Source organism: Anopheles marshallii, chromosome 3 (assembly GCF_943734725.1).
Source record: "Anopheles marshallii chromosome 3, idAnoMarsDA_429_01, whole genome shotgun sequence".
Lineage (NCBI taxonomy): Eukaryota > Metazoa > Arthropoda > Insecta > Diptera > Culicidae > Anopheles > Anopheles marshallii.
The window spans coordinates 42,252,508-42,264,989 of record NC_071327.1 but is presented as its reverse complement, the minus strand read 5'-3'; the positions used below and the strand labels follow the sequence as shown (position 1 = coordinate 42,264,989).

At 36.9% G+C, this 12,482-nt stretch overlaps 1 protein-coding gene across 1 annotated transcript in view; it reads right to left on the bottom strand.

The window, feature by feature from the left end:
* Nucleotides 1–12,482, bottom strand: part of LOC128712623 (WD repeat and FYVE domain-containing protein 3) — a 325,442-nt gene that overhangs the window by 239,790 nt on the left and 73,170 nt on the right. The window contains exon 3 of the mRNA XM_053807511.1: nucleotides 651–803. Coding sequence (XP_053663486.1) covers nucleotides 651–803 — 153 coding nt within the window. The remainder of the gene's footprint in view (nucleotides 1–650; nucleotides 804–12,482) is intronic.

Here is a 12,482-nt window from a genome sequence, read left to right as displayed (position 1 = left end):
AGTTTTATAACTTTTACTTAATTTATACCAATAGTTTTTGTTCGTTATCTCTAGTTTTTTTCCTTTTTCCTAACGTTAGTCATTTAATTTTTGAAATCGTGAATGTAGCATTGTGCAGATAAATGCGAATAATACAGTTTAGTAATAATAGGGTTTTCATTAGATAGGATATGGCGAATCCAACTTAATGAATCACACGAACAGACAAGATAGACACAAACACTACAAACATTTACATATCATGTACACGCACATGTATACCTAGCTTTTCCCACTTAATTATTGCTAATACAGATGAGTTTTGCGATTGAATTTTAATATTAAATGGCTAAAACAGTTTATAACAGCAAATTGAAAGCTCAAATTGGATTCGCACAACTCACCTCTATATCTCACCATAAATTGAAAAATCTGGAAATCGGGTATACATGTGTGTGTACATGATAAACATGTAGCCGAAATGGCGAAGATGACAGTTGTTCATAAGAAGTTGACTATTGTGTTAATCATTTGGACAGAGTAGCTTACGCCGTCTGTCGTGTGTACAAGTGGTAGACAGTGGTGTCAAATCGAAGAGTCGGTTGTTATTATCATGTGGACAGTTGTGTTCTGGACTGTTAAACCCTGTAAGAACGATACACTGCACTTACCTGTGAAAATGCTCTTAATGAATTCATTGGTATATTCTTATTTACTTCCAAGGATATTTCATTGAAAGAGCGCGTCTCCTTTTCTTCCGGAAGATCCAAAAACAGGTATATGCATCGCACTAATGTGGATGGCAGCGAAGCATTTATCATTATCTGAAAAAAAACAATATCCTTAATTGCAAGACCACTCAACATACAACTTAACAAATTTCATATTGTATTCCTGTATTCTTATATTTGTTTTTATTTTTATTGTAATGTGGAGGAAGGCGAATGGCGGGTTCACCCAGCTAAGGATATAACAGCTAAACAATTTAATTTAGTAAAAAAAAAACAGTGCAAGGTTAAAAAACTTTTTCAATTATACATTTGCCGTATTTATTGACAAATTCATTCCAATACGATATTGTTCTTCTCGCAGATACGAAATAAAAATGAATATATAATAAAAAAGAAAACAGTAGATCAACCAACCATAATTCATACTAACAAAAGCTTCCGAAACTCCGAAATAGGGACTCATGCAATTTTCTTTAAAATATTCTTCCAACATACTTCGCCCATTGTTTCCCCATGATTTCCTAACTGTCCTAATCCAAGAAATTTCGATTCGATTCGATTCGAAAGTTGATGATTCAGGTCTGTATTGTATTACATCGGACAACTATTCCATAGAATGGCGGCTACTGACAGATCGCTGTGAAAATGCATACAGAGCGTACCATATAAGGGTATCCGAGGATTTTTTTTAAATAACTCGACGATTAGTGAGTTTTTATACTTTTTTATTTTATTTAATTACGTTGCACATGTGACTGTATCACCATTCCTTAACTCTCATTCGATCGTCTATATATCATATCATATCAAAAAAAAAAAAAACAAGTGAAATGTATAAACGATTGTTCCGGGGTGGCCGTTCGGCATACATGTCGCTCTATTTGGTGGTTGCTTGTACAATGGTGGTAATTCACGCATCCGAAATGGCCGTAGCACTAACACAGCCAAAATTAAGCTAACGCTGTCCCAGTGAAAATATTCATACATGAAACAGGTGCGCTGACAGTCAACAAAAAAACGTCACAACAAAACCAACAGTGTGTGACGTGTGTGAAGCGTAAACACTACATTATCGCCGATTGTTGGAACTTCTCCCCTACGAAAACGGGGGAAACACCCTTGAGGAACTTCTATATCATTTATAATTGTTGCAGATTTTATTTTTTTTTTGCAGGTCAGTTTATTTAATAGCGACTGTTCGCTACAGCTGAGCTGACAGAAAATTGAGCTCATTGGGCAGATACATGCTCATTCCCAATTTAAAACGTCTTCTCAAACGACGCCAAAATGTCACTTTGGTATTATGACTTTTCGTTTGACGTTCCGTTTGGCAGTTTCAGACGTTTAAAAATCAATGACAGAAGTTTGTCAAACGGAAAGTTAAAAATTTGCACAACCATTGCCAAATGGAGAAGCCGTTGGAAATTTTTTTTTCCGTCAGTCGAGAGCTACGGAAAGTACAATTTGTCGTGAGAGGGCAGCACATTGCGCGGATGGTTGCAATGGTTTATCTGAAACCTACATAAAAAATATAATTATATGAACAAATTTTAGACTACGCGAAATAAGCACACGAAAATGCTCGGTAGTACTGTTTTTTAACATGTACCGGCAGAAATAGAAGGTATTAGTTTGTTCATTATCATAAACCATTTCCAAAACAACCATTAGTTTCATAGAAAAATGTTTATCGATTTCTACAACTCTTTTTTGTCTAACGTCAGCACATAAACGTATTCGTTTAGTTCAAAACGCAAATAAAATGTTTATAAAAGGAACTAGGGGGAAAGCTCCTAGATCCGCTCTGAACTTTATGTATGCTTCTATTAGAATGACGCGTACAGAGCATACGGGCTGATCGGACGACTATTGTGTCTCGCTTGTGCGTACGGTAAAGGATAGGCGGTTATGTTCGGATTTGCACGAAGTTCGATATGGACGTGGGCAGGACGTGGACGTCCCGTGTGTGTCCAGCCCTAGAGACGATGATTGCTTCTGTTGAAATATATGCAAAGCATCACCTTGATTATATCAACCTTGAGCAAAGTTATAATCGATCACATAGGATGAAATAAAGCGTTAGTTGTGTTACGACCATCTACGAGTACGGATCGGTGTTTTACTTCTGATATCACAACAGGTTATGGGCCCAGACACCTAACACTTTGAAAGTGTTTAGAAGGACTCTTGTATTGTGAAATCGCAGTAATTCGTTTTGAAACGTGTGCAGTTCGAATAGGCTCAGAATGGAAGAAAAGTATGGTGTTAAAAAGCTCAACAATAATAATTGGCATGCATGGAAGGTCCGTGCTCAAATGGTGCTGATAAAGGAGGATCTATGGAGCACTGTAGAAGACAAAGTTCCTGAAGAAAAGGAAAAGACTCCAGAGTGGAAAAAGAATGATTGCAAAGCAAAGGCCACATTAATCCTACTAGTGGATGATGATCAATTACATGTGATCAAAAATTGTCATCACGACAAAGAGATATTTGATACGCTCAAAGCACACCACGAAAAGACAACACGATCGATGTGTGTGTCTTACCTAAAAAAAGTGTGTTCAATAAATTTTTCAAGAGGCGACATTAGTGAACACATAAAGCATTTCGAAGAATACTTCGAAAAATTAGACGCTTCTGGCACCAAGCTTGACGAGGAGCTTAAAATCTGCATGATTCTTCGAAGTCTACCACAATCATTCGACGGATTGGTAACAGCTCTGGACAGTGTTCCAGAAAACTCAATTTCCTTGGAAACAGTTAAGACAAGAATTGTGGATGAGCACAATAGGCTCAAGGAGCGGGACGACACATCCAGTAATATGGACAGAGCGCTACAAACACAGACGTTCAACAGAAGACCAATCTATTGCAACTATTGCAAGAAGCCCGGTCATATAAAGCGCAATTGTCGCTTGCTACAGGAGCAAAATACTAAAGAATCGGAAAGTAAAGCAAATGCAAATACTGTCGCGCTTGTTAGCTGCCAGAACAATGATGATTGGTTTATGGACAGTGGAGCTACAGATCACATGGTAAGAAATGAAAACCTTTTTATTTCACTTCAAGAAATGGTCAACCCGATAACAATTGGAACTGCCAAGTATGGTTCTAATTTGATGGCTAAGCCAAAAGGGACAATAATAGCATACAGTGGAAATAATAAGTTTGAGATTCATGATGTGTTATACGTTCCAGAACTTTCTATAAATTTAATGTCGCTGCAAAAATTGGACTTATCAGGGCTCGAAGTGATTTTTATATAAGTGTATAGTGTTATACGTTCCAGAACTTTCTATAAATTTAATGTCGCTGCAAAAATTGGACTTATCAGGGCTCGAAGTGATTTTTAGAAATGGTGAACTAAAAGTGTGTAACGAAAAAGGTGACATAGTGATGACCGGTAATAAAATAAACAAATTATACAAGATAGATTTAAAAGTACCTTCAATTTGTGCGCAAGCGTCAACGGTTATAAAGGACTATGAGTTATGGCACTGTAGATATGGACATATTGGTCAGAAAAATTTGGAACTGTTAATCACAAAACAAATGGTTAAAGGAATAAACATTAAAATCATTAAACCAAATAGTGATAGTGTAAACAAATTATGTGAGTCCTGTATACTTGGAAAAGAACCCCGAAAAACAATTAAATGTCGAGAAGAAAAACGTGCATGTAGACCCATCGAAGTTATACATAGTGATGTTTGTGGTCCCATTACGCCTTCAACATGGGACGGAAATAATTATTTTGTTACTTTCACGGACGATTTTACCCATTTATCTGCTGTGTATCTTATAAAATCTAAAAGCGAAGTTTTAAACTGTTTCAAAGCAAACGAATGTAGCAGAATCGAAAAATTTATTTGTGACAATGGTACAGAATATATAAATAGAGACTTTAAATCGTTTTGTCAAAGCAAAGGAATTATATTACAACCATCAGTACCGTATACACCAGAGCAAAACGGTGTCAGTGAGCGACTCAATCGAAAGATAATCGAGAAAGTTCGAGCTATGCTCATTTACAAAAAACATTTCTAAAGTGATGTGGGGCTAGGCAGTTTATACAGCCGTTTATCAAATAAATCGAAGTCCTACTAGAGCACTGAACAGGGATGTGACGCCATATGAGAAATGGTATGGTAAAAAACCAGACGTGTCCAACATGCGTATATTTGGAAGTGAATGTTTCATAGAAAAACCAAAACATTTACGAAAGAAGTTAGACGACCAGAACGAACGTGCTATTTTCGTAGGATATGCACCGAATGGTTATCGTGTTTGGAAAAATAATAGATTTCACATAGCACGTGTAGTAAAATTCCAAGAAGAAAATCTATTACAAATTAACACAAAAGAACACACACAATATGACTATCACAATGACATTATAATTGATTTAAACGAAAGTAAAAACACAAAAGAGGTTGAACCACCACTCGTTAGTGAAAGTAATCTGGAAGTTTCGCTACCGAACAATGATATTTGCGAGAGTGAAACGGAATATTTCTCGGGTAACGACTCCTTTAATTCAGCAGGGGACGATGATCTAGCAACTGATGAGAACGAAACAAGAAATGTCAGAGAAAGGCGGCCACCGGTATGGATGAAAGACTACGAAGGAAGCTACAATGCTTGGGCTTTATCAGCCATAAACTATGTAGACAATTATCCAACTTCATTAGAAATGATGAAACTTCGTGACGACTGGAACATGTGGGAGGAGGCTATAAGAAGTGAACTTCAATCGCATGAAGATAACCGTACTTAGGAATTATGTAAAAAACCACTGCATAAAAGAATTATTACATGTAAATGGGTATTCAAAATCAAGAAAGGAGTTGATAATGATCCAGAAAGATACAAGGCGAGATTAGTTGCCAGGGGATGCTCCCAAAAATATGGATATGATTATGAAGAAACTTATGCACCAGTAGTGAAACTAGACACAATACGAACTTTACTAGCTGTAGCTAATAAGGAAGGTTTACTGATTCACCAACTAGATGTAAAGACAGCATTTCTGAACGGAAATTTAGAGGAAGAAATTTACATGCATCTACCAGAAGGACTCAATATAACGAATTCAAATCAAGTTTGTCTGTTAAAAAAATCATTATATGGCTTAAAACAAGCATCTAGAGCATGGAATAAGAGATTTGATGAATTTGTTACGAAAATGAATTTCAAACGAAGCGAAAATTACCATTGCCTGTATATTAAGACAGATGAAGGAGATTTATTCCATCTTCTACTTTACGTTGATGATATATTAATAATAGGAAACAAGATAGATAAGATAGAATTATTAAAGAATTGTCTTAAAAACGAATTTTCAGTCTCAGACATGGGAGAGATAAAAAGCTTTTTAGGAATGCTTATAGAGAGAAACATAGAGAAGCGAACTATAAGAATTACGCAGAAGGATTATATAGAGAAATTATTATATCGATTTGGCATGGAAGACTGCAAGCCCGTTCTAACTCCGATTGAGTGTCATTTAAAGCTATATAAACCCTACAGAAGAACATTGGAAGTACTTGAAGAGAATTTTGAGATATTTAAAGGGAACTATAAATAAAGGATTAGAATACACGTCAAATGACACTAGCAATCCGTTAGAAATATTTTGTGATGCTGACTGGGGAAATAACGTAAATGATAGAAAATCAGTTAGCGGATACATAGTGCGTGTTTATGGTGCAACTGTTTGTTGGATGACTAGAAAGCAATCGACAGTAGCTCTATCATCCACAGAAGCGGAATTAATATCATTTTGTACAGCAACAACTCAAGCAGTATGGATGAGGAGATTATTGAACGATATGGGCATAAATATTTCTACTGTTATTATATACGAGGATAATCAATCTTGCTTACATCTAACGGAAGGCAAAATTGAAAGCAAACGTATGAAACATATAGACATTAAATACAACTATATTCAAGAGCAAATCCAACTAGGTAAGATAAAGGCAGTATATGTGCCTTCCAAATTACAGTTGGCAGATATTATGACAAAAGGATTACCGGCATCAGAATTTAAACAACTAGCATTTAAAATAGGATTGAGTTGAAAGGATGATTCTTTGAGCAGGGGTGTTGAAATATATGCAAAGCATCACCTTGATTATATCAACCTTGAGCAAAGTTATAATCGATCACATAGGATGAAATAAAGCGTTAAGGTAGCCGGACACGCTAGCTACAAGTAGCCAGCTACATTTGACAGCCAGCGATTTTCCTTTGTTCTTCAACGGGGTTCATTGACGTAGGGACAGCTACAAGTAGCTAACGTTTTCGGGCCTTCTGCGGTCGCTGCCGCTGTGGCTGTCAATCGTCGGTCAAGCGACATGTCGGTGTGTTTATGTCGTAAAAGTTGATGGATCCGATGACGTCTTCAATAATAACGAATTCTTCATGTTAACAAACTATTAACACTTAGTTATACAAGTTGTAATTACTATTTACTCTCGAATCTATTAAATGTTGAAGAAAACATTCTTGTTTAGACGAACACAGTTATCTGATGTGTTTGCGCAGTACGCGATTATGTTAATATGTTATATTTTGTTTCATCTAGCGATTTTACCATTAGAAATACAATTGTTTCCGCGAAAAAAAAAGAGAGGTAAACAATTAGCGCGAATTGGGCTGTGTAGGATCGATGCAAGACCTGACGATCGATCGCCGCGAAGCAGCCTAAAGAGAGAAGCGCAAGCGAGTTGAGAGCAGTCTCATAGCTGAACTCATACAACGAACATCGCGTGCGATCAGAGAAAACTGAACTACAATTACTAAGGAAATAAATTTCACTCTAATGAAAATGCTTAAAAACAACAATTAACGGGGAAATTCTTTACACGCAATTTCTTTCAATGTTCAAAGGTAAAGGCTATGCGCTAACCAAGTGTATTATTTACGAAATTACTTCCACGCAATAATTTCCCATATAACACGTGCAAGAATTGGAAGGTAAACTGTAGTGTGGCCTTGAAATGCATCGGCAGCGTTTGTGTGTATACTGTGTTTAACAAATGACATACATTCAATAATACTCGCCGTAATGCTCCTTTAAATCATAACAATTGGAAAATCATAACAATGTTCGGTTTCAAAACGCCGGTTTCAACGGCGGAAATTCAAATCCGCGAATTATCTTCTCACCGAACATGCATCAACTCGTTAACCCGACTAGTATAACCTTTGCGGTCGCTGAGCTGTCAGCAGCGTCGCTGGCTCGTATCCCGCCTATCTGGGATACAAGCCGGCGACGAGAGAACAATGGAAAGCTATAGACGTCAAATATAGCTGGCTACTTGTAGCTAGCGTGTCCGGCTACCTTTAGTTGTGTTACGACCATCTACGAGTACGGATCGGTGTTTTACTTCTGATATCACAACAGTTTCGATGATCGGTTGCTTTGATCTTTCAAGCTGTCAAATAGCAAAACTGTACACAAATTTGAAAACAGTGCATACGGACGAGCGTTAAGGGTATTACAAGCTTTGTCCAAAATGGAGATTGATCGTTTTTAAATAAGACTTCAGCTATTTCAGGCGCAGATTCTAAATAGTAACCATTTTGTCGTATTGATTAGTATCCTGTGCCAAATTGTTAATGTATACATCAGGTCTCTAACCGTGCATCTACACCTAGCGGTCATCCCAGGTACGTTAGCTAGGAAAACTTGTATTTTGGTCTTTCACCATTGATGGGAAACTGTCAACGTTCTTGCTAGTGTTCCTAGTCCCATGGTAAATGAAAGATACGTTGGCAATCGTATCTTCGATTGTTCTGTGAAGATTCGCCCGCCGCCTGGTTTGCCGCGGCCAAGTTCAAAATTTCGGGTATTATAAAAGAGCCCCTCCGATACTTGTACATAGTAAGCTCTCTTCCAAAAGAGGTTCTGCGAAAGGTGATGGATATCATCACCACGCCATATCATGAAGAGCCATATCCCACATTAAAAACTCAATTGCTAGAACGCCTTTCTATTAATGAGGAGAAACGCCTTTCTCAATTGTGACAAATCTGATGTCTATCGTCACATGGTGCATTTATCAGGCAATTCTGAGAACTTGTCCGTGGAACTTATACGTAAACTTTGGCTGTCCCGTTTACCCAAAACAATCGAAGTCTCCCTCATAGCAATAGGGACTAGGGACATAAATGAACTTCTAAAAATTTCGGATAGACTGTGGGAGGCTACTTAAGCAGGTCACGTGACAATTCTTGAGAACAATTCCACTAAGACAGCAGAGTGTCCCAACAGCACCGAAACGCTGAAAAAAGAAATTGGGTAACTAAAATAGGGGTAGATCACGGGATAAGCCAGTTTTTTGTATGCGTTTTGACGTTTCCAGGCTTATAAGCTTACAGCTCCCCATACAAACTGCCAAGCCAGATAAGCCTGGGAATCGATGGTTAGATTGTTTTGCTTATGAAAGTGCTCGACAGCTGCTCGACAAATATCAAAACAAAGCATTTTTCTAGCAGGTTTAAACTAGGTTAGGCCATATTTCCCATAGGCTTAGAATGTTAAAAAAGGAAAAAAAAATACATCAATACGCATAATTAATAAGTTTTTTTTTTTAATTTCTGGTGTTCTGGTGTTTAACAATAATTATTTTTATAAAAAAATCAGTTAAAAAAAAATTTATCAAAAAAGGTAAATTATTATTTCAATTTACTTGCAGTTTTCCAGTTCACAGTTTATAAAGTCTAAACATCACTTAAATATTGCCTTAAAAATAACACGAAACATAAATTATGTTTTAAAACTGAACCGAAGTTTGCGTCCTCCGATTATTTCTCTCGATTATAATAGCATACAGATGAACATACCGTTTGTTGTTGCGTTGTGATGCGCAAGCTCATTTAATTTAGCTCACCCTCGTAGCTTCTATCCTTTTAAAAAATATGGTGATGTACTTTCTACTTCATGGAACTGTTTCGTGCATTTATACATTTTTACCGTTTAATGTCAAACTTCAACAACACGGAACCCAAACTAAGCGATCTAGAGTAACTAACATTTTGTAGTCCTTTACTTTAATTAAACCCGTTGCGGTTTACCGTTGTACATGGAATTTTATATAAAAGACCCTGGCATTCTGTTAGATTCGAGATTCACCGACTGCTTTAAAATTAAGCATATGCTGTTAAGAATAAACAGAGATCTTAATTACCTGCACCATTTGGAATGTCAGTTTTGGATAATGGGATGCTTGAGAGTGCTATACAATTTCTTTGGCTGAAGTATGCTTCTTTGATTGGTTTCCTTCCTTAATACAGCTATAGCACGAGGGGAATGATTCGAAGAAGTTTTCACACGACAGCGCAAGGTGTATGGAAATACATGTTCAACGAAACCTCCGTACTCTAAGCGTTGCCAGTTAGTTGGTTATAGCTCTTCTCTTCAAAGCCATGAACGTCCGTTCCTTATACTTCTCGATCTCTGGCTTACTCATGGTACAGCAATCATCGCTCGTAATGAGAACGTCATAACCATACTGACGGGAAGCCAGCAAATAATTCGTCCAGCTCTTATCAATCTATAGCCACGGGGCCACGAGCGATGAGGATTCCCTCAAAACTCTAAACATTGAGTGAATTGAGTTTTGAGGGAAACCTGGCTCATCTACAAAAGTCTCAAAAATTTTTGAGACTTTTTTGACAGATTCGGCCAGTCAGCAGCTCAAAATGTAAACAAAACCTGTTGTATCTGCCGATGGTATGGCGAAAGAATAATGGTTTATTTTTTATCTGCAAGTTCACTTTTTGCGTACTATTATGAATGTAACTACATTCTGAAAGTGTTTTATGCGTAATTATGATTGTACAAGCACAATGTTTTGGCGTACGGTATGATGTTTTTATGCCTCCGCAACGTACTTTTTGGAACAATGTGTGACAAAAGTTGTCAACATGTTTTATAATTGAATTGATACTTTTCAACTGCAATATGATTGATCGATTAATCTCCTGTAATTAAGAAAATGATGATTTAGTTTTTAATCAACAAACCACAATTTTTTTGACCATATTTTCCATAAAATTGAAACAAAAATACAGTAGAAACAAGAAATAAAAATACATGAAAAACATTTTACTCGTCACACACTGTATGTTGTCAACGTCAAATCCAGTAAGGTCACCACTGTACTGAAATTGAGGGAATCCTCAAGAGGCAACGGAGACTTTGGTTTTGAGTGACTTTTTGAGGTAAATGAGTGACTGAGGAGATTTGAGACGCAGTCTCAACGCTCGTGGCCCCGCAGCTTATCAGCATTATAGGCTGCTTCGATGGTCAATCACTGTTTAAAAAAGTTTTTTTAGTGCCGCACCATGACCGTCATGATCTGGATTATATTCTTCGAGTCCGGCCGTATCAGTGTCTTCCACTTGCCATGTTCTTCATCGTTGATACAGTAAAATGCTTCGGATATATTCGCAACGTCGTTCTAAGGATCATGCTTCAAACTCGAACGTTTGTCAGTTAACACACTGAACACTCGAAAATGCGACATGCATGTGATTTCTCCTTTTATTTATATACCAGATTTAGCTACATACGGATCGCATACCAACTACACCGCCTACTTTGAACACAACTTACACAACACAACAAAACTGTGATGTTTCTTTAATCACAGTATTTAAACGAATGAGAACGAAAGAGCGAATGAGATATAATCCTTTGATTTTTTTTAACATGTGGCGTGACGGGTGACGGGTTAGTTGTCAGCATCGGATTGAATTCTTGAGTTCTTCGCTCGACTCAACAATTGATAATTTTTTAAGTTGAATGTTTTTTTTTTAATGTTGAAATAATAGAATTTCATCCTTTATAAATCACATAAAATTGTTTTTGACTCACGATACTTGAGGAAATTTCTTAGCTTGTATTTACGTATTCCCATAAGTATGAGTATAAAAAACGGTTTGAACATGCTTGAACCAATCTTTTGAAAGACATGTAAATACCGAGTAGGATTAATATGCTCATAAAGGTTTTTGAACTGGCTTTTCTTGTTGAGACGGCTCAATTGACTGAGATATAAATAAGGTTAATTATTATAAGTATCTATGTATATAAAAAATGTAGATATAATTTTAAACTAAAATAAAAAAATAAATATCCTGAAAATCTCGGTATACCTAATGTCATTCTTTATGTCAAAAATCTATGTCCATATGTGATTGATGCAACCCGTTACCGATTCGCCGCTCGAAATCTGCTCGATTATTTGACACATACCGGCTTAAGCTTAAGCTTTCTAACTTTTGGGATGATCTACCTCATACATGGTTAGGAAACTTGCTCTACAGACCGGAGAAAATTCTCGAGCACAATTAAAGGAATTGCATCTAACCTTGCCAATTCGGAAGGTAGCAATCCTCCATGAATAATGACGCACATAAAAAAACTAAAATGCTCGGCGGTTCCTGCGGACGCCCAACGAACTATCATGAGTTCCTCTCCTAGACTTTTTATCGATGATGAAATCAGTCGTATTTTATTCCTAACTGATCCAGGAGCTGATGTGTCCGTCATTCCTTCTTGGTTGGGTGGAAAATTTGCAAAACCCAAAGACCAAGTGATATTAGCGCCTAACGGTACAGTCATTCACATTCATGGCACAAAGTTGCTTAACTCAGCCTTGGACTCACACGCGTGTTTACACATCCTTTTTATATAGCCTCCGACCGCCTCATTATTGGCACTGATTTTTTTTAAGAAGCATGGTTTGCTAATCGATC